We start from the raw sequence: 24,033 nt of genomic DNA, 5'->3' as shown, positions 1-24,033 counted from the left end.
TGTATAAAAACTGCTGCTTCTACCTTATGCCCAACAAAAGACTCTTAAAGGCAAACACATCTTTCTAAACTTTGATCCTAAACATAAGGCTCATCTTTAGTAGCATCCAGGTGCATGGAGAATCCACCTTTCTGTTTATCGAGCAAACCCCAGGTCTTGCAGTATTAACAGATGTCCCTAGGAAGCTAGTATCACAGAAGTCCCTATAGCCTACCACACACTGACTTGTTTCAGAATTCAGACTACACATCACCCTCCCAATTACTTGGAACATAATTCCTTCAGCACTAAACCATATTAATCTTGCCCCTAATCTTTGACAGGTAAAGATCCCCCTCATTATTTTAGTATACAGTTACAATTTACATGCAAAAGAGGGGAATGTATTTTGAATAAATAAGTCTACCACAAAATATTTCTCATATTAAGTCCAATAGACTCCTAAACTTTAAAGTACTATTTCTTTATTTAAGTAAATAAACCTCATCATTAGTGGCATGAGGAGATAAATAAAGCTTGGATAAGCATGGTTTTTCATATTGACAACCACAGACGTGGTATCTGAGCTCTGGTCTCTGCACTTTGCTGATAAACATATTACTGGAGGTAGCATTTCTTCAATCTGCATCCCCTTACGTTCCTACAGCAAACATGACAAAAATATTTATAATTCCCTATAAGAAGGGCACAGAAATCAGAAAGTCTTAGTCACATAACTGAAATAGAGAAACAGCTTTGTGAAAAAGCAGCTCAAACAGCCACCACCACTGCCAAGGTCAATGAAAGAGTCACTGTGTGAAGAGAGTGCCATCGCTCAGCACTCGACAGGTCACTCACCCGATTAGGATCGATGCCATTCACCTGGCGGAGCTGCTCAAGCATCCACTGTGATCTCCGCACAAACGACGTGGAGCCTTCAAACTGTTTGACCTTTGTAATGGACGCCTGTGTGGGTTTCTTGTTCGTCACTGCCAAGAAAAGACCACTCGGGTTAGTGGGTGTGCAGGTTGGTTTGTTTCCTCTGCTAGTAGTGCTTCTAGCTCACACCTACTTGCATATGCTAAATGAGAGCGAGGGAAGAAAAAACACACACACAAACATGTACCTCAAGAGAATGAATATGTGCACTTTTGGTGAGGGGTAAACTCAAAAGACATAGAGGTTGTAATCTCTACTCTCAAGCAGTTACAATACAATTATAATTGTAAGGGCTGCTGCATCCTTTATGTCTTCATCCATTCCCACTGAATACAACTTAACCGAGTAACACCAAGCACCTTTAACAGAGGCTGCAAATGTACAATAAACACCTGCAGAGAAAGAAGCATACAGGGTTGATAGGCACCAGGTAGGGGTCATTGGGAAAGACTGAATTTTAGAGGAAGTGGAGGTTATTGGCTCCCCTAAGGAACGGTAATGCATATTTCTAATTTTATAGTCCAATGTAAATATTTCATGCTGCAGTGACAAGGAGTAATAATACCTCATTAAAAAAAGGGAACAGTTTGGCTTTAAAACATAGTCCAGTTTGTGTCGAGTTGGCATCTGTTACGACTGTACCTGGCATTGTGGATGCCTCCCCCCATCAACAGGGATTCCTGAGGTCACCGCACGGGCAGCACCGGGACAGTTCCTCCTCTTAGACTTAGTCATGCTGACTGACGATGCAGTGTCGCCTCTCAGACAGAAGTCAAGCACCAGCCGCCAGGAGGGGGTCACTTGGAATAGTTCTACATCTCTTTACTTCATGACTTAGAGATTCAAGGGTGGGGAGGTAATCAAGTGCTTTCAAAGAGCTTTCCCAGAAGCTCCTATGAGCCTTGGCTGTAGGCATCATAAGAGTGAACAGGAATGATGCTACGACAGGAACTAGGAGGAGTGGAAGTACTACTTGTCATAGTGAATGCTGTCCTAATAAGGCTGTGCTTCAGTGGCACATATTTTCTTTGTTTTTTTCCTCTTTTTTAAAGTTTTGAATATATATTTTTATTTTTATTTTATTTTTTAGTGTTGTTCAATTACAGTTGTCCCCATCCCCCCGCCCCCACATTACTCTCCCCTGCCCTACCCACCCCCTACCTCCCACATTCAATCCTTCTCCCCATTGGCTTTGCCCATGGGGCCTTTCTACATGTGCCTTGACTTGACCCTTCCCTCCCTTTCCCCCGTTAAGTCCCTCCCTACTCCCCTCTGGTCACTGTCAGTTTGTTCTTTATGTCCATGACTATTTGTTTCAAATAACACCAGATTCCACATTTTCGAATAACTATGCAGATACTCAACAGATGGCAAAGAGAAGCCTTGAGGGATGGACAGAACGCGCCTACTCCCATCCCGGTTGGTGGTAAGAAGACTGTCCTTTCATGCATGCCAGAGTCTACTGCATTAAATGGTCTGGGTCATGAAAGCAGGACCAAGAGGAGGACGAAAGGGGGCACCCTGCCTTTAGGTCTGCTGAGAGTCCCTGTGGTTCCAGGACTGAAGATTGTTTTTATGACTTTAGTACAATCTTACCAGAATTTAGCAAATGTTTTTTTTAAATTTCAAATAATGCTTAGGTTTATTACCCATTATTTCCATTATATTCAGCTAAAAGCTTCTGAACATTTCACACCAATTACATTTACTTTCATGGTTAAAAAGTCATCATCCCCTTAACGCCCACAATCAGAGGAAATTTATTGTCTTCTATTCACAAATGGCTTCCCTGGCCTACACTCCAAGTGTAGGCCTGTTAGGTCCCATTAGCAATAACTATTACCAGTCTGCTCAGGGCTCTGGCCATACATTTAATTCAATTCATTTATTTCTTGTGTCTGCTATGACGCAAAGGGAAATCTAGTAGGTTTCTCTGATAGTCATGTCCTGCTCTTGTGTTTTAATGTTAAACAACACACCTGGAATATATGCAGGTCTTAAAATGTGCTTAAAAGATTAAAGAATGCTTTTCAATAACAGGAAAACATGGGTTCCTGTATTAGACACACCCCCAGAAACACAAAGAGGATTTCCTCCATTGTTTATGTAAATCACCTGACATTTTGGCATCCTGGGAAACATGAACATTTTCTTGTAACTTTAGCTAAAGTTGCATGAGCTCCTATTTTTACTTCTGGTCCATTTATTTCCAAGTAGTGCACAGCATTATAAAAGCTCAAACACAATGCAAGATCACTGTGGTTATTGGTGTGGCCAACACTGACATCTTACAAAGGCAAGTTCCATCAGAAGCTTGTCACTGAAATGAGAAGCCCAGGCACCCCACCCACACACGAATGCTCCGCAGAACTGCTCAACAGCGATCACACTGCAGAGCAGTCATTTTTAATGGGGGCAGTTCCAACTCCATCCATTCCCGCCTTTTCCCTCCTACTGATTTACTCCTTGCCCAGTTCTTGGAATCTGGGTAGTTTTCCTGGGCACTGAGCCTGGTTTAGTTTAATTTTTGTTTATTGTTATTATTTCCACCACCCCAGTTTCTATGTTGAAGCAGATGCCTTAAAATTATAGTATTATATACACATTATATACAGTTAAATAAAGACTTCCCCCTCCTGAAGTCAAAACACTTGCACAAACCCACAACTGCCAGCCTTTCTGAGTTCTCTGCTTGATGAAGTCACGTTTTAATTCCTTCCTTGTTTAGAGGTTTTTGGAGTTCATGGTTAATAAAAAAAAAGTCAAACTCCAGATATCTAGTGAAAAACAGTAATTTATTGTCTTCTTCCCAAGGAAAGCTAATTGACAGCAGGCCTAGAAAGTGAAACCTAAAGCCCTGGATCAGGAGTATAATAATGCTGAATGTCCAACGACCCCTGACAAGAGAGTCCATATTCATTATTTTCAATAACTTCAATGGCCAGAAAGCCAGGGCATTTCCATCATGCCTTCAACATTCACGAGGAAAAGGCCAATATATAGGCATTTAAAGGGGTGGGATGGGCAGGACGCTCCCAGGTAATACCACCCAAATCAGCCTGGTCTCCTGGTTCTCCATTCCAACTGCACCTCGGAATCACCTGGGAATTTTATAACAAATACACTGAACTGTGTGAATCAGAATCTCTGGGAGTGTGGCCCTGGCATCCATATTTTCAATCTCCCAGCTGGTTCTGAGGCACACTGACTGATGAGACCACCAGACTTGTGTATGGACTCATTTAGCAAACATATATGGAACATCTACTAGATGGAAGACACAGAAGTAAGTTTTGTGGGTAAAGATTAAATAAGATGTGATTCTGAGGCATTGGAGAACAATGCAAAACAGTATTAAAGCATAATAGCATATGACATAGGAGTCACCTGAGTTGCTGAGAAAGGATGGGACTTTAAGGATCAAGGATGAGTTGGGAAAAGTTAGGGAGGTTTCATGAAACGGCCACATTCCAGAAAATACACCATTACTCCTCACCTGGACTTCTATGACCAGCTTGGCCACTCAAACTGAACATGGAAGACTGAACCATCTTTTAAAAACTCCTCAGTGGCACTTCAAAACATTCAGAATAAAGTCCAAGCCGCTCTCCATGACCTGCAAAGGCCTAGATGATCTGGCCCTGCTGCTGGGAAGCAGCAGCCTCTTTCCACCTTTTGCAAAGGCTGGCCCCTTCAGAGAACTCCTTTCCCGCCCCCCCCCGCCGCCCCCCTTATGGTTGTCTCTTGTTCAGTGTTCAGCTTTCAGCTCACACGTCAACTCCACGGGAAAAAAAAATTCTGTGATCGTTTTATTTAAGTAGGTTCCCCTCAATGTTATTTCTTTCACTGAACTCTCTTCATTTCAAAACTGATTTATTTCAACTCTGGAAGAAATAATCAACATTTGCTTTTCTGACATGTTGTGAAGAACAAAAACCAGACTTCTATCATGTCCACTTAGTCCAGACATGTTACAGGTAGCTAAATACCCACAATGATCTACACTATACCTACCAGCTTGTAATGTAGGACAGAGAAAATTGACAGAATAACAAATTTCATTTTTAATGGCATTTGAAACTTGAAAACATTTCTTTTGCACAGTTTCTGGCACAAGAAGCACAGACTTGCCAAAGTAATAATGTTAATGAACGGAAAACTGCAACTTACACAATGAACTTAAAAGTCTACTGCTCTTTCCATTATAGCTTTTTGCTGCATTATCAGATGCCGTATTTTATTAGGTGTGGGATGCTCAAATAAGGATAAGGATCAAATAAGGATTAATTGAATCATTTTGTTCTAAAAATGATACTACTGTTGTGATTCTGACAATATCATGAACTGTTATTTCCTTAACATTTCCCTTTAAGTAAACTTGCTTTTTCACTTAAATAAGTTCAATGAAAAAAAAAAAAACACGCTTAAAGGTCTTAAATAGATGCAGCTCTGCCTACATTCAATAAAAAATATAAAAATATAATTGAAAAATGAAAAAATTAGAAATATAACCAAAACATAAACGCTATTAATTTCAAATTAGAGGGCTGCCAATGGAGGGCTTGGCACCTGACGTCGGCTTGAGGGTGAAACGGCGACTGGCCAGTATAGACAGGTGTTACAAACTATCACAGGACAGATGTACCCCTAGACATAATTACAAAGCTTAACAGGAAATGGCTTCTCTAAACTACTGATTGATAAGTGTTGGAACTCACTCAATTAAGTCAAGTTTGTTGTTATCCAGACCTAATGCTGTTTTTTTCACTCACTCCCACTTGTGGAACCCACTGCTCTCCACAGTGGGATCTGAGGAAGGCAGAAGAAGCATGTGGGCCAACCAAATCCAGGCCCTTCTGCTACCAGTTCTGACAAAAGGAATGTGGTTTCCATGGCTGCACGCCTCCTCTTCAGCCTTCATGTCGACTTGATCTACATCTTGGCTGGAGTTAAGCGTGGTAGGATCTATTAGGTCTGGAATGTCGTTACTCAGGTTGTATAAACATCCCTATGACATGAACTAAATGGCCTAGTGAGGTCTTTTAAAAAATGGTCCCTCTGGGAAACATTGTTCAGAAATATAATAAGGCACTTGGTTAAGGAGTGGAGACCATTAGCCTTATTTTTGCCCAATCAGAAAATCCTCTTTAATTTAAAACGAATATGCTGGACTATAATAAAGCACCATGTTAGACCAAAAGTGGTCTTGCGCTGGTCAGGAATTGGTGAAGGAGTAAACAAAGACTGATGAGGAAAAGAAAGATAGAAATGCAAGTGATCTGCATATTATGCAGAACAGCACAGGGATGCACACTGCTAGTGATTAAGTGGCCAGTCTTTCATTTCTAGGTCCAGTGGTGGAGAGATTGCTTAGAAAAAAGTCACACCTTGCCCTGGCCAGTGTGGCTCAGTTTGTTGGAGCATCATGCTCTAACCAAAGGGTTATGGGTTCAATTCCCGGTCAGGGCACATGGCTGGATTGCAGGTTCGATCCCTGGTTGGGTATGTATGGGAGGCAAACAATCAATGTTTCTCCTTCGCACCAATGTTTCCTTCTCCTTTCCTGTTTCTCTAGAAGCAATTAAAAAAATGTCCTTAGGTGAGGATAAAAATAGATAAATAAAACAAAAATATAAACATCACCCTCTGTCCCCTACATCTCATTATTCACAGCATCATTCCTGAATCATTCCAAACAAGAAGGTCAATTTTGTTTAATATACAAAATATCTGGTCTCAGTTTTAAAATGTTACTTTCAAGGAAATAGCCTATAAAAATGACTGCTCTACCTTTATATTCTTTTCTAAAATTCTGAATTATACTTTATTGATTATGCTATTACAGTTGTCCCAATTGTTCCCTCTTTGTCCTGCTCCACTCAGCACTCCCCACTCCCTCAGGCATCCCCACACTGTTGTCCCTGTCCATGGGTCATGAGTATGAGTTCTTTGGCTACTCCATTTCCTATGCTGCATTTTACACCCCCACGGCTATTCTGTAACTACCTACTTGTACTTCCTAATCCCCTCACCTCTCACCCATTTCCCCACACCCTCCTCCCATCTGGTGATCATCAAAATGCTCTTCGTATCTTGGCTTCAGTCTCTGTTTTTCTTGTTTGCTTAGTTTTTTTTTAGATTCGATTGTTGATAGATATGTCTTTATTGCCATTTTATTGTTCATAGTTTTGATCTTCTTTTTCTTAAATAAATCCTTTTAACATTTCATATAATAATGATTTGGTGATGATGAACTCCTTGGCTTTTTCTTCTCTGGGAAGCTCTTTATCAGCCCTTCGATTCTAAATGATATGTTTGCTGGGTAGAGCAAACTTGGCTGTAGGTCCCCGCTTTTCATGACTTTGAATATTTCTTGCCAATCCCTTCTACCCTGCAAGTTGCTTTAGAGAAATCAGTTGACAGTCTTATGGGAACTCTCTTGTAGGCAACTAACTGCTTTTCTCTTGCTGCTTTTAAGATTCTCTCTTTATCATTAACCTTTGGCATTTTAATGATGATGTGTCTTGGAGTGGTCATCTTTGCATCTACCTTGTGTGGGGTTCTCTGTGCTTCCTGGACTTGCATTTCTATTTCCTTTACCAGATTAGGGAAGTTTTGTTTTATTACTTTTTCAAATAGCTTTCCAATTTCTTGCTTTTCCTCTTCTCCTTTTGGTACTCCCATAATATGAATGCTGGAACACTTGAAGTTCTTCCAGAGACTGCTTACATTATCCTCTTTTTTTGGATTCTTTTTCTTCTTATTGTTCTGATTGGTTGTTTTTTGCTTTCTTATGTTCTAAATCATTGAAATGCTTCTCGGCTTCATCCACTGTACTGTCGTTTCCCTATAAATTATTCTTTATTTTAACTAGTGTTTCCTTCATTCGACTGGATCTTTCTTATGTTGCTGAAGTTCTCACTAAGTTCCTTGAGCATTCTTACAACCAGTGGTTTGACCTTTGCATGCTATAGATTGCTTACCTCCATTTCATTTAGCTTTTTCTGGAGTTCTGATCTGTTCCTTCACTTGGACCATGTTTCTTTGCCTTCTCATTTTGGAATTATGCCTGTGTGTATTTCTATGTATTAGGTAGAGCTGCTATGTCTCCCTGTGTTGGTGTCTTGGCCTAATATAGTAGGTGTTTTGTAGTGTCCAGTGGCACAGCCTCCCCTATCACCCAAGCTGTGTACTCGAAGTGTGCCCCTTTTGTGGACTGAGTACACCCTCCTCTTGTAGTTGAGTCTTGATTGCTGTTGGCAGGTCAATGGAAAGGATTTACCCAGGCCAGTCAGCTGCAAGGATTGGCTGTGACCACTGACCACCAACCTCCTCCCTCTGTGGAGAATCAGCTGTGCAGGGACAGTGTGGTGGTGCTCTCATTTGGTCTGTAGCTGTCCACTGGGTGTGCAGTCTCTGGGGTTTCCCGGGTGGTGCAGGCCAAGGTCAGCCCCCCTGTGTTCTTTCTGGGGCCACCCAGCCTGAGCTATACAGCAATCTGAGATGGCTGCTACTTGTGTTAGGCTTGGAGATTCCCAGGTGAAGTCAAGCTGTGAATCTAGGCTGGTTGCTGCCAGTGCTGAGTCTGGCACCACTTAGCAAGAGGTATGGGTGCTAGGGGCTCACTGAGGCTGGCTGTTACTTATTTGAGAGGATTTAGGAAGTTGTGGAGCATGAGCCAAGACTATCGATTCATAAGGAAATGCACTTGGGTGGACCCCTAAGTTGAGTGGGGCAGAGTCTCTGGGGATCTCTAGGGACAGGCACACAGATTTAGCCAGGTTGATGAAGTCTTAGATATGGCACCACCCTGCCAGCTCTGTGGCTCTATGTTGGGAGGCTTCTGAAAAGGGACAGTGGTATCTCCCTATCTTTCTTCTGGGGGAAATCTGTCCCCCAGCTCTGCCTTGATGCCAGACACTTCACTTTCTCCTTGAATGCCACTGGTGCCTTTCAAGCTGTTACCTTGGTCCTAGAACTCAGAGGGAGTGAGGCTAAGTAAGTCCATGTGTGGGTTCTTTAAGAGGAACTGCTTGGGACTCTGTTTCTCCCACTGACTCAACCCTTGCTGTTTTTTGCAGCAAGAAGTTATGGGGACTTATCTTCCTGGCACTGGAACCCTGGGCTGGGGTATCTGGTATGGGGCTGGGACCCCTTGCCTGCAAGATATCTCTCCTAAATTTTTATCTACCACATATAGGTATGGGACTAGCCCATTCTGTATTTCCGCATCGCCACCCCTCCTACCAATCTGGATGGATGTGATTTCTTTAATTTCATAGTCCTTAGAGTTCCTTTCACCTCAATTTCTGACAGTTCTGAGTGATGGTTATTCTATAGTTTAGTTGTAATTTTGATGTGGTTATGTGAGGAGGAGACCCATGTTTACCTAATGCCTCCTTTTTGACCTCCTTCTACTTTATATTCTCTATCTCATTTTACATAGGTATTTTTATATACTTACTAACATTTGCACAAACATTTTTTTATATTAACCTCAGATTGAATCAGTTTGTAAGTTTATGTGGTCATTTCTCTCTCTCAAAAAGGTACTTAAGAACAAATTGTTTCTATTAGTTTATGTTGAGGGTGAGCGCGGCTATGTACTTAAGATACCTTAAAATCTCACTATGCTTAGTCCTAGCACAATCTTATTGGTAAGTGAACATCAGTGTTTTGTGGTAAGCCTTAGCTCTCTGCTCTGCTGGAGTCTAATAGCTAGGTACTTTGATTTCAACAAGACTGTGAGTGAGAAATAATTTGGAGCGGGGGAAAAATTGCCCATGTAGAATATTATTAGGGCTGCTCTTTGGCTATGTCAGAGGTGACTAAACAAAAAATCCTCTGAAATGTGTTTCAGGAAATAAAAGAAAGACTGAACATGCCTTCTGGGTGCTAATGTGGTGAAGAAATGGCTAACAGGCGAAGGTGAGAAACAATGATTTAGAACAGGATTCCTTAATGCTCTTCCAAAACTCTAATGTGTAAGTCCAGGTCAATTAATAGTATGTATGGAGAAATAACTATCATGTCTGAGGCTGCATTAGCAATTTTATCTGGTGAGATGGCTGAATGATTACGAACTTAGGAGAGAGAAAAATACCTAGATTGTTACCTCAAACACATTCAGAATAGGGAAATACCATCACTGCTAGAATTATTGAGAAATAGAGCATTTGCACTACACACAAGGTTGACTGGTTGCTTCTCATAATCTCTCTCAAGGTATGCTATCATTTAGGATATAATAAATGTTTGGACTACACAGGCTACAACTAGACCAATTCATGAAATGGCCAAGTTTGCCTTTGTGGCCCTGTCTTTCTCTTCCTCATGTTAGGTACTGGCCAGATTCATGACAGAGCCCAATGAGCCTGAAAGGACATTTCTGAATCTTCATGTTTTTAGGAAGAAGTGTTTAATTCAAACAAATACCAGACACAACAACAGAAAAGGTTGCATCAGTCATGAGCACAACCAGGTGGGGAAAAATAAGGATGACCTTCAACAGTCCCTGCTCCACTAACAGGGGAGGGGCAGGGAGAACCAGGAGGGAGACAGTTATGAGGTATAAGACAGACTTCCACAGTCTGTAGAAGGGATAATCACAAAGAAAATTTTCTACACAAAATATTCCTTATTTGGTACCACTAGTTTCTAGGCCTGTATCTTCATCACATTCTCATTTCCAAACTGCATGAAGAAGATGAGGAGGGAGAGGAGATCGAAAGTCTAAGGAATTTCTCCAAAGGGATACTGGGAAAGGAAACATTTGTATGGGGACCTGCTTTTTTGTACAGAAGACTGGGTAAGTTCTTCGGTAGATGGAGAAAAATAAGAAACATCTTTCATCAAGCATTCCTTGAGGTTAATGCTTTTAACATGAAGGTAAACCACCACCATATGGAGGGCAGTTACCAACTACACATTAATAGAGCAAGCAACCTCCCTATTCCAACTTTGTAGGAAGTACTATCTGGTTATAGTATTTCTAAATTACCAACAAGGAGACTATTATTTTGAAATACACAACTTTTATGTCACATGCTGACATGAGATTGAGTTGCTACTTGTAAGACCCAGTCCCTTCTCATTTTAATCTTCTTTACCCTGTTTATAACTTACTTTTTACCCTGTTATTTACTTTTTTAAAAAGGTCTTATTTATTTATTTTTAGAGAGGGAAGGGAGGGAGAAAGAGAGAGAGAAACATCAATGTGTGGTTGCTGGGGGCCGTAGCCTGAAACCCAGGCATGTAACCTGACTGGGAATCGAACCTGTGACACTTTGGTTCGCAGCCCACGCTCAATCCACTGAGTTACACCAGCCAGGGCTGTTATTTACTTTTTTAAAATTGTAAAAATATATAGATTTTGAAACAGTTTTCTACTTTTCAAGTTAACAACCGGTTCAAAGGATTTGAACTATTTTCTCTTAGATAAGAGTGGTTATCATGAGAACTAGGAAGAATAGAGAAAATAGTAAAAAATCAAGAAATTACTGAAATATCAGGAGACTAAAAGGAGACAAATTTTGGGTTTAATCTCTTTTAAGACCTCTTTCCTGCAATCCTTATTCTTGCAACATGTCTCTCAAGTGACTGTTTCAGCTTCCCTGAAAACATGACTTCGGGCTTCAGGTTCAGCAAGCCAAGGCTTCCCACTGTGTTCAATTTTTTTAACTTCTGTAGATTTTTCCCCATAGACCTGAGGAGAAAATCAATTTGCATGCATTTTGGGTGAAGGGTAAACATACAATGAATGATAAAACCTGGTTAGCATTAGTTGTTATAAATTCATGTCATACATGGAAAGGGTACAACACGTCTGATTTATGTAGTGTAACTGAAACAAGCAAACAATCAGGCCCAGACCAATGACACCTAGAGCTGAGACAGCTGTGTTGGCCTCTGAGAGAGCTGAACCCCAACATCAAGTGCTGTGGTACAGGATGTAGAGTACAGAAAGGGTTAACTACGGCCATAAAGTCTCATTCTGTTCCTGCTTCCTCAACGGGGGAACAGATGTAAACATCATTTTTGATCTATTCTTAGGAGAGATTTACAAACAGAGCATCTAAAGACAAAGGCATCAAAGAGACAGCTACCTGACTTAAGAATGAATTAAATTACTCCACAAGAAGCTCAAAGGCTGGGAATAAAAAGTTGAAAAACAGATTCCTTTAATGTTATGCTCTTTTAACATTATCCATTAAATACTGAAAGTATAGGCCAAGCAGCAACTCTCTTAGGGAAATGTCATACTTGGTAGAAATCTAATACATATTTCACCTGGGAAAGCTGCTAAAAAGCATTCTTACAGCTCAAATACCTCTTTGAGCCAGAGAAGACTGAATCACTTCTGCAGTCTCTACCTCCTTGTCCCTCAGCAGCTCCGAAGGGGGCCCCTCACTAACCACTATGTGAGGGAAGGGCCTGGTGCTATGCTCCCTGACACCCTGCATCCCACTGCTGAGCATAATCTTTCAGTCTGAATATTTTTGTCTAAAAGAACCACAGGAAGATGCTCTGTGGATATGGATCTCCTTCAATGTGAGAAGAGCATTCATCAAGGAGGCAAAGCACAAGGGAATTTTCTAATGGGCCAGGTACTAAACATATAATATCACTAGGTTTTTGAAAACAAAAACAAAAACAAACAAAACACCAAAGCTGTTATCACTTAGCAAACATATGCTGTCAAATACAATTACAACTGTCAATCAAGCAAAGACAGATTTGTCTGCCCTCTCTGCTTTCCTCCCTCGTCGCCACCACCACCACTTAATACTTTTAATAGTACATTTTAAATGAGGGTGTATATCACTGAAATTCTAAAAAAGTGAATGATGTCTCTAAGAACTTGTCACCTTCCCTCTTTACTGTGTTAAACTGGGGAACAAAATCTTGCAACATGTTCTGCATAAAATGAATGTCAATTATATCAGTGAAAATTATCTACAATTAAAATTAGCTTAATTGATTTTGGTAAACTCTAGCCAAGATCTACTAAAGCAAAACATGCATATACTGTATGACCCAGCAATTCTAATCCTGTGTCTATACAACAGAAATGAGCATTGTGTCCACCCTGCTGCCAGAAACAACCAGAAATGGCCAAAATATATGGAACAATGAAAGGTAGTGACACCTGCAAGACGGGAATGAATGAAGGGAGACCCAGCATACTTCTCTGAGAGAGCTGCTGGGGCTGTGGAGGAACCCAGGAGGAGGAACCCAGGCAGAGACTGGCAGACTGCCTGAGTTGAAGAGTCAGAGCTCAGAGCCCAGGGAGACGAAGGTGATTAAAGTTCTCAGGACAGGGTGATGAAGAAGAGCAAACTCCAGAGACATGCAGAGGTTTGGCCTTGAGTATTTAGCTGAGTAGTTCTTACCATCAGCATATAAGGACATTACCTGAGGCCAGAGGAAGAACCCCTCAAAGTGAATCAAGAAAATGGTACTCCATGCTCACCTAGGGCTAAGCATAGTGCCTATGCCTGCCAGCCAGACCAGAAAACCTCAAGATTCAGGGGGCACTGGGTAGAATACACAGATGATCTTGCCCTATTAGGCATAATTAGTGCTAGAGTGAACATGCTCTAGTCTTGTTTCCAAATGACAATGTAGTATGGAGTGTATAACATATATAAAAAGGTAAAATGTATGACGACAACAGCATAAAGTCAGGATGGGAGAAAGGAAGGTGAAGTATTAGAAGGCTGCTCTACTATACATGAAGTAGTATTACATCACTTGAAGGTAAAGCAAGCTAAGTTAAAGATGTATACATAAACTCTAAGCAATCAGCACAATAAAACACAGTGTAACTATGATGTTTGATTTTATGCTGACTTGGCAAGGCTGTGGTACCTAGATATTTGGTCAAACATTATTTTGGATGTTTCTGTGAAGATGTTTTTGGACAAGATTAACATTTAAATTAGGGGGCTCTGAGTATGCAGATTACACTCCATAATGTGAGTGAATCTCATCCAATCAGCTGAAGGCAGGGACAGGAGAACAGACTGACTTCCCCAGAGCGAGAAGAAGCTCTGGCAGCGATGATCTTCAGACGTGGGCTGCCGCACTGGCTCTCTCCTGGGTCTGCAGTCTGCCAGTCCACCCTGCATATTTTGGACTTGACAGCCTCCATAGTCACAGGAATGAATTCCATAACTATATTCTTTTCTCTCTACATACACACACATCCTATTAGTTCTGTTTCTCTAGGGAATCCTGATTAAAGAAAATAATTCCACTGACAATAACATCAAAAAGAATAAAATACTTAGGAATATATTTAACCAAAGAGGTACAAGACTTGTATACTGTAACCTGTAAGACATTGTTGAAAGAAATTAAAAAAGAGTTAAATAAATGTAAACACATTTTGTGTTCAGGGATCGGAAAATTTAATATTGTTAAGAATGGCAATAACTCCTGATCTGATCCACAGATTCAGATAGAGACATATAGTGGTAATGGGTAGGAAGACTCAGTATTATTATTAATATGTCAGTTCTCCTCAGTATAATCTAGATTCAATCAAATTCTAGCAGGTTTTTGGGTAGAATATGTCAAATTAATTATAAAAATTCATATGGAAATGCAAACGATCTACAAGAGCAAAAATAACTCTGAAGGAAAACAAGAACAAAGTTGAAAGATGTACACTATCTGATTGAGATACTTGTTACTTATAAGACTAAACGAATCGGGACATTGTGGTATTGGCATCAAGACACAGAACAGAATAGAGTCCAGAAAAAAGACTTGTGCATTTTTTGAAAACTGGTTTTCGATAAAAGTGCAAAAGACAGTTTTTGTAGAAAAGATTGTTTTCTTTAACAAGTGATACCAGAACAATGGGATATCCAAAGGCAAAAAAGGAACTTCAGCTCGCACTTCATACTATATACAAAAGTTAAGTTAAATGGATCAGAAACTTAAATGTAAGAGCCTAAAACTATATGACTTTTAGGAGAAAACAAAGAATTAAATCCTTGTGACCTTGGGCTAGGTAAGGCTTCTTAGATATGGCACTAAAAGCACAACTTATGAAAGAATAAAATAAGTAGAGTGAAAATGACAACTTTTGCTCTTTAAGAGAATGAAAAGACAAGCCACAAACTGGGAGAAAATATTTGCAAACTACATCTGATAGAGAACTTATATCCAGAATATATTTGTAAAAACTCTCGAACTCAATAAAAAGAAAACAACCCAGTTTAAAAATAAGCAAAAGTTCTGAACAGACACTTCACGAAAGAAGATGCAAATGGAAAAAAAAACCACACATGAGAGGATTCTCAGCATCATCAGTCACTGGGGAAATGGAAACTGAAACCTCTGTGAAGCGATACTGCACACCCATCAGGATGGCTAAAATTCAGAAGATGGACCAAGTGTTAGCTTGTGCACAAAAATTCAGAACAGCTTTATTTGTAACCGCCCCAAACTGGAAACAATCTGAACTTCCATCTCGAAATAATTATGCTGAGTGAAAGTTTAGGAAATGCAAACTCATATATAGGACAGAACAAATTAGTGGTTGCCTGCAGCTATGGGCTGGGATGTGGGAGCGCTGGGGGCCAGGGCGGCATTACAAAGCTGAATGAGAAAACCTTTGCGGATAATGGATAGGCTCATTATTTTGGTTGTAGCGATGATTTCATGGGTATATACATGTAAAAAATAACCGAACTGTACAGTTTGAATATGTGAGGTTTCCTGCATGTCCATTATACTTCAATAAAGCTATTTAAAAAACTCATAAAACTAGTCTATGGCAACTGTAATCAAAAGAGAGAATACCTTTGATGGAGGTGGAAGGGAGCCTCCTGGGGTATAGGCAAGGTTCTATACGGGTAATTGATACAAGTGGTGCTGACATGGGTTTACAGCTCATGTAAAAACTCGCTGAATCGTATATTTAAGAGTTGTATGTCTTAAAACACGTGTCATACCTTAATAAAAAGGAAACCAATAACAATAATGATAATTATGGCAAGGTTTGAGAACTGCTACCAAATTGAAGTCCCCAGCTGGGCTAGATATATCTCAGCATTTGTCCCATCTAGGGCATTCCAAGATTACTTTGAGTAATAAAAAGCACACTGCCCACACCCAGAGAAACAGGGTGCTAACCTGGAAGTTGTCTGAGGCCATTTGGGTTGCTGTAACAAAGCAACACAGTCTGGGATGCTTATAACCAACCTAAGTTTATTTCCCACAGTTCTGGAGGGGCTGGGAAGTCCAAGCCCACGGTGCCAGCAGAAACAGTGGTGACATCCCGCATCCTGGTTCATAGTTGTCTGCTCCACTGTGTCCTCACGGGGCAGAAGGGGAGAGGGAGTTCTCTAGGGTCTGTTTTTTTTTTTATATAAGGAAACTAATCTTATTCATGATGGCTTCACATTCATGACCTAATCATCCCTCATAGGTCCCACCTCCTAATACCATCACATTGGGATTCAGGATTTCAACACAGGGATTTGGGGGTAGGGGCACAAACATTTAGTCCATAACACAAGGGAATTATTCAATATAATTTTGGCACTTATTTTTATAAAAAATATGCCTGTAGGTCTTGAAATTATATCCTATTTGTAAGATTCTCCAGTTTGGTTTATGGTCCTCTTCCTGCCCATCTCTTCTGGAACCTGCCTCCAATTATCCCTCTTCTTCGACACTTCCATTGCTCCCTCTTTTCAGGCTTTTTCCACTCTGCCTGTGAACATGGGTAAGGTTTTCTTTTCCTATGAGAATCCTCAATTGATAAGGCCAGGCCTCATGTGCTATCCATTCTTTTGAGAAACATGGTGGTGAGAGGCAAGAGTTATGTGTGCTTAGTGCCTCTCCTGCCTCCCTACCCACTCACCGCCGAACCCACCACCTCCCTACCCCCTTATCACCTCTCCAAAAACTGCCCTATGGAAATTAAAATGCCTCCAAACTATAAAACCCAATGTGTTGGGAACCACCCTGCATGGTTTCAGAAGCTGTAACCCCCAGCAAGGCTAAGGCTGAGGAAGCGACCTTGGACCATAAGCCACCAAGGAGACAAAAACTTATCTCTCCGGCAGGAGCACCACTTCTGCTCCTTTTACTTCATCCATACCTGGCCCTCAATGCTTGGTCGGTTAGCCAATGATGGGTAAGATTCCCCAAAGTGGGGAATGACCTAAGACAGGCACAATCATGTGGGAGGCCCCCAAGGAAGGACTTCGGGGGCTACAGCAAAAGGGGTGATGGACCCTTGCCCCTCGGCTTTGACGTAGTCTGAGTCCTCATTGTCTGTGAGAAAATCTCCTAATCTCTTGGCTGCCTTATTTCCCTTGCTCCACCTAAGCCTGAAACAATGACAGAGGGTGGTGCAGCTCTGTGCTGGAAAGGGCAGGTTCCCTAGGGAGATTAGGCCTAAGAAAGAATACGTAAAATCCTGTGAAACTTGCTTTGTTTAGAATGCTCTCAATTAACTGATAAGGGTCCAAGCAAGAAGTAAGTTTGTTCCTCAAAGTTTTACAGCTCTTTAGCTATCTGACCCTGACTCAAAATAGGCCCTCAGAGTTCTTTGTTATCTATTGTTTGATCCTTACTTCCTGGCAATGATTAATGAACTTTACCTGAATTCTTGTGCAAATGAACCCAATAAAAGCCATTGAGGAAAAGGCTCTTGGCCCTTCTCCTCTGAGAGATCAGCTACCTTTCCTCCCCAAGCAGATCCTGTCTTGGTAGACTTATTCTCATCCGAGGGGGGCGGGGGCCTGTGGGCGGAGCCCACCCCACACCAATGGCTTTTTCTTCTGTCCTCATCTTCTTTGTTTGATTGCACCCCTCCCTATAATCTAGACATACCCTGGGACCAGCCTTCAGGCATTCTTTGGGCACAACAAGGTTTTTGGGCACAATAGTTAGAGCCAAAACTTGAAGGTGGAAAGAATTTGATATGTTCCTGGAAGAGAAAGAAGACCAAAGCAGCAAAATACAGAGAAGAGGAAAGAGTAAATGAATTCCTGGATGCAGGCAAGTACCAGATTATGAAGGCCCTACTGTACAAGGCTGCAAAAATGAAACAGCAGTGTAACTAGAGCTCATTTACATTTAAAAACATATTGGTCAACTGCATGTAGGGCAAACAGGCCATGGCAGGAGTGTGCATGAAAGCAGGGAAACAACGTAGGAACTTGAACCACAGCAGTCCAGGAGAGAGGTGATAGTGGCTTAGATTGATGGCAACAGTGGAGAGAGAGAGAAAAGGGGACAGTCTGTCCCACTCTCCCTAGCTGTTCATGCCCCTCCCCACCCCAAGGAAATCCTCAAGGTCAGTCATCACCAAGTCTTAGTCATCTTCATACCTCAAAGCCTAGTATACTGTAGGCCCTTGTTTACAGAACATCACACTTTGTGAAGGACGTGTCTGTGTGTTCGTCAGAGCACCTGGTTGTGCCCTACTCAGAGTCCTAGCTCAGATATGTATCACAGGAAATCTCCATTCCCATCAGAAAAAATCTGCTGTGCATACTGATGGCTGTGATTAGTTATAATATATCACCCTCCCCCTACTCTCTTTTTGGCCATGTCTATTTTTCTTTCTGGGTCATTTAAGGCAATATGGGGGAAGAAAAAAACCCCAAAAAGAATAACCAGACACACCTGACTCCCAATCCTGACATGTGGTGAAGAGCTGCTCCCCTTGCAGAGAAGGTCAGCACCTCTGTGACTTCTGCTGCCAATTCCAAGGTGGAACACATCGTTATGCACTTCATTAGTATTTCTGTAACAGCCTAGGGATCATTTCCGAAATAAACGATGCCACTTGTGTTAAATGATTCCTTCCTAAGAAAAATCCCTGGGGATCTTTCAACAGCACAGCCTTGATGAACATTCAGAACAAAAGGAGTAAACAACCAGCCCTCTGGTGCTGAATGAGTGGTGATATGCTCAGCTTTCTCCATCTAATTCCCCAGTGACAGTTCTCACATAAATCAGACCATAATTGGAGGACAAACTGTCCTAAGGAGATGAGGCACAACCACTGATATGTTAGCTCTTCTCAAAACTCAGCTGGTCATGAACTCTGCAGGCCTCCACTTGCTAGTCCCAGGTTACCCGTCCTCTCTCAGCCTCCCAGTCTAGATCAGAGGCTACTCTGCTAAGGCCAATCTGAATCAGACAGCAGTCACCATACTGGGCCACTACTCCGTGCCAAAAAGAGAAGCTGCTGCTCCCAGGAAATGCTGAATGTGGCCATTAACCTCTGTTTCCCTGGGTCTCAGGGATGGAGCTAAGTGCTTACCCAACCCTTGGGGGGTATAGACCGTGGAGTGTAATTCCTCAGTTTTACCATATGCCACTGTACCTCTTCCACTATGAAAGTAAAGCCACTTTACTCACTATCTGAAAAAATAAACAAATAAATGGCAGGAGCAAGCACTATGGATATATGGTTTATGTGAGGCCAAGATTACATTTGTTGAAGGAGCATGCATGCCAGTAAGTAGATCTACTAACTTTGAATTCTCAAACTCTTTGCATGAAATTAATTTGATATCACCAATTTTGATATCACCAATTTTGCACTACAAGGTAATCTATACTAGTTTTAAGACTAAACTTAGTACTTACAACCAGGGGCCAAACATATGAGTGTTTTTAGAATAAAATACTAAAAAAGGTAACTTCTATTGGCTCCTAAAAAACAACATTTTGCATTCTTTTAATGTATAATCTAAGGTTCTGTTCAGTTTCTTACACCGGTTTGACATAACTAAAGCTCACTTACTGATTTTACACGTATGGTTTGCACTTGTCTATATAGTCAATGTAATACAGAATTATAGGGTTGGAAGGTGTCTCAAGATGTTTATTCTCCTACTTATATCTTGCTTTTGGGCATGTTACCTTCTCAGCTACTGTATATAGATTTTTCCCCTAATTTCTTTACCTCCATAATAATAATAATTTACAACTCACCCTAATAGTTAAAAAGTTTCATGATGAGGAGCTCTCTTTTTAGGTTGTAATTAAAGCCATCTGCACTTCACATTCTTGAAATTCACCATTCATTTGGTCACCAGTTTTCTCCTCATTAAAACCTTTCTAGTTCCTCTGGCCTTCTCAAATAGATCTTTTTTTTTCTTTCTTTCTTCCCATCACCACCTCTTGTGGATGGACCTGCACAGACCCTGCTTGGTTCTCCGTGCTCCCTGTTAGACACGGAGCCAAACCCAAGTAGGGCAGTTTAAAAATGGCCAACACAACACAACAAATTCACACTGAGCATTGGATTGATTTGGATTCCTACTTGAGTATGTTAGTATTTTTAAAACCATGATGCTGTATCCTTGTAGTCATCTTATTATTTACTGTATTTACAGACCCAATGTTTTGCCACATTCTCAAAGAGATTAGACAAAAATTTTAATTGACATTCTAAACTTATTTTTTTTCCACCTACAGGCCACATCTACCAATATTTTGCATCCTATTATGTCCTTTCTGCCATTATTTCTGTATGGCAGGAATAAGCCCATTTTGAGTTCCTAGGGGGAGAGAAGCTATTTGCTGTCCTCACTAAAGAATTTAATACTGTACAGGCAAGCTTTCTGCCTCTATCCCTCTCCAGCCCTGACTGGCACTCAAAGAACAGTAAAGTGTCTGGCAGAGTTCCTTGCATACAGTAAGCATTGATACTGCGTGTCTGTCGAATGAAGGTGATGAATACTAGGGGATGCGGTTGTTGAAAATGGGAGGGTGGCATTGGAAGTAAAGGTACAAAATGAAAGACTCTGTACAAAGTCTATCTGTGTAGGTGTAATTGGTAGTTTGCATGGTTTGAACAATTGCCACAGAGGGGACAAGTATGTGCTGTAGGTATTGTTCTGTCAAATCGTTTGTCAGGAATGTGCCAGACGACAATGTGAGGGGTCCCAAGTCCTCAGACCTCTCATAACGCAGTAACTGGCTGGATATTTACTACCTGCAGGAGCAAATGATAAAAGACCTCATCTTCAGCATGTGGGCCATCCATGCTGCTGCTTCTTAGCTAAGGCTCACCACTGCATGGAGCCTGAGGGGCTTATGATAAGATCGGGTTACATTTTCCAAATGTTAGGATCACTAACTCAGAAACTCTCATAATCTAACTTCTAGTCCATTCAAATATCATTACCTAGGGCAATGAACTCAAATTACTCACCTTGCTCTGCTCATCTGCATGTCTGGGGCAAGGGAGTTTCCAGGCATTGCACCTACCTGAGGGTCTTGACCCATAATCAGGTGTCTCTTTTATGTTTCGTGACCAGATGCAAATTTGTACCAACTTTTCTCCATTTAACTCCATAGGCCAGAGTCTCCAGTGCCAACAGAGCTATCCCCTGCCTAACCTTTGCTGAGCCTTCAGCATAACTTTGCACCAAGAAGTGCTGGCACTTTTGTGAAGATGGAAAACTCTCCAGGAACTATCAATATTAAACAGACAAACAGAGAAACCAAACTATGACAAAATTCTCACAAAGGTTCACTTCTCCAAGATAGATTTTAGTCTATCAACAAATCTGCAGACTCCTAGACTCTTCAATATGAACTGGAAGTCCCAGTGGGCCTCAGAAGATATTCATTTATGAGTAAGACAAAAAATAAAGTATAAAAAAGCATAAAAGATGAATTCTGGCAGGTTAAGAATTACAAGTAAAGGGACAGGTCACGGTTACCCAAGTGTTTTTTTTTTTTTTTAAAGATTGATTTATTTATTTTTAGAGAGGGAAGGGAGGGAGAAAGAGAGAGAGAGAGAGAGAGACATCAATGTGCGGCTGCTGGGGGCCATGGCCTGCAACCCAGGCATGTGCCCTGGCTGGGAATCGAACCTGCGATGCTTTGGTTTGCCACCCGCGCTCAACCCACTGAGCTACATCAGCCAGGGCTCCAAGTGTTTTTTAAATGAATCTTTTCTCGGCTGTTGTGATTTCATATCTGCAGTCGCTGATCACTCATGATGCTAGGCACGTGCAGTTTGGACTACCAAGGCACCTGTGACTCCGTAGCAAACATCACACAGCCATCACAAAACCATAAACACCAGCAAAACTGTGCCAATTCTAAGTAGACCTTGAGGACATGACGAACACACATAAAGGACACTTTAGGGTCTGTTGTAATCGACAAGAATAGAATCAATGGTTCTCCCCTATGTACTTCCTCTGCTAAGGACATCATCATTGAGAGTTCTGTGGGGTAAAGCCAGTGTCCACCCCAGATGTATTACAAAAGCTGCCCTCGTGATACCAGGTCATCAAATCCATGTCCTCACATTTAGAAAGAAGTCCGTGCAAATTGCTCTGGGTACAAGTTTTTCCCATTGATGTCAATCATCTCATCACATGCAGAAGATGCTATCTTGATGGATAAAACCATTTAGAAACTCTGATAATTCAAGTGTAATCCACATAACTTATTTTTAGAAAAACAAATGTTCAATTCTTTAAATAATCAAAGTAATGGATCCTAAGTCCCCTTGGGTGCTGAGTGCTCAGCTGGTCCCTGTCTATTCAGCCTCATGTTCTCCTCCACCAGGACCTTGGCACCACCAAAAATCCAGGTTCCTCCCAGAGCCCTGCACACATCACAGGCCACCCTGTCTACTCCATGGGACTTCTCAGCTCGGGACACCCTTAGGGCCACCTCCTACACATCTAAATTGTGTCTATTCTTCACAGGCCAAGTTCAGATTCTCTCTGTGCCACAAGACTTTTGTTGGAAGTCCAGCCCATACTCCCTCCCTGTCTCAAAACATCTATATTCTGCTGTAACACTCATTTTAGAGCTTTGCTGTGCTGAATCTAATTTAGGGACACAAAGGAAATACGCTGTTTACAAACAAATCATTTGCCCTAACCTGCCAATTTTTTAAAGTTTAACAAGTTAAACTTTTTTGTGCACATTGTATCACTCTCTTCATATACTCAGGAAGCATCCCCCCCACCCCCCCATAGGTAGTGCAAAGGGAAGCTTCAGCTAAGTTTGTGAGGAATCATTAAATATTCTCAGTTCAGAACACTTGAGGCTCCCTCAAATGAAAATGTATTCCCTGATAATATTGCAGTAGGATCTTGTTGTTGTTTATTAATTAGTTTTTTGGCACTCTAGGCAAAATAAGATACAGTTCTTGCTTCTCAAGGGTTTTCAGGTTACATTTAGATTAAAAAAAAATCAAGCAAAAATGTCAATTACCTTTCAATGCCAAAGAGGGGTTCAACAGGCCAGAAGAGCCAGGATAGCTTTCATAGGAGGCAAGTTCTAAAAGGAGACTCAAGGAAAGAGAAAAAACAGAATCCTCCAGAGAGAAGGAGTGAAACACACTTAGAGTCACTCTCTCAAGTGCAAAACAAATGGCAAAAAGCCCCACTTTCAGAGGGAAGAGAATAAAGGTGGGAACAGCCACAGTGTGACAGATTCAGGTATCTGATGACATGGACAATTGAGAACAGGGACTTCTGTGCCTGGACTTGAGCCATTGTGGTGTCCTGCAGAAGGAAGTACAGGAGAGGCCACTGCTTTCTGCATGCCACGTTTGTTTTTCCTCCTTTGTGCTGAGCCACAGCCACTAAATTTCTCCCTTCTTCTGAGGGCTTCTCTGGAAAGAGGTTCATTCTGCAGATGCACGTCCACCTCGTTCTTCTTTGACTGACGGGAACAATGAGGGTGTGGGGGAAGAACTCATAAGGACAGTGTCCAAATATAACAGGCACAAGGATATTTGCCTGAACTCCTATGTGCACGCTGTTCCCAAGACAGTGTGTCTAACAATCCGTAGTGGTGCACTGCACCGACCACAAAGAGCTGGGGTACCTAATATTGCTGATGTGCAGGTGCTGAAGACCTCCACTGTCAATTCTGCTACCCTGTAAATAAGGAAACATTTGTAGGATTGCAAACTAAGTCAAGGATTTACTGAGCACTCCAAACGGTACTTCAAATCTTAAGTAATGGTAATTCTTAAGAGAGGGAGAGGGGGAGAAAGAGGGAGAGAAAGAGCGAGGGAGAGGAAGAGAACATACTTTATCCACGAGAAAATGCTCTCTCTCTCCTTTTGAGGGTGCAAGGAAGATATGTTAG

The 24,033-nt window shown here is 41.4% G+C and overlaps 1 protein-coding gene across 3 annotated transcripts in view; it reads right to left on the bottom strand.

The window, feature by feature from the left end:
- Positions 1-24,033, bottom strand: part of STXBP6 (syntaxin binding protein 6) — a 243,683-nt gene that overhangs the window by 53,505 nt on the left and 166,145 nt on the right. For all 3 annotated transcript variants that reach the window (XM_036029635.1, XM_028507537.2, XM_036029642.1), the window contains exon 3: positions 838-968. In XM_036029635.1, coding sequence (XP_035885528.1) covers positions 838-968 — 131 coding nt within the window. The remainder of the gene's footprint in view (positions 1-837; positions 969-24,033) is intronic.

The sequence above is a fragment of the Phyllostomus discolor genome, chromosome 1, assembly GCF_004126475.2.
Source record: "Phyllostomus discolor isolate MPI-MPIP mPhyDis1 chromosome 1, mPhyDis1.pri.v3, whole genome shotgun sequence".
In the NCBI taxonomy this organism is placed as follows: domain Eukaryota; kingdom Metazoa; phylum Chordata; class Mammalia; order Chiroptera; family Phyllostomidae; genus Phyllostomus; species Phyllostomus discolor.
Note: the sequence above shows the minus strand (reverse complement) of the source record. Positions and strands in the feature narration are given on the sequence as shown.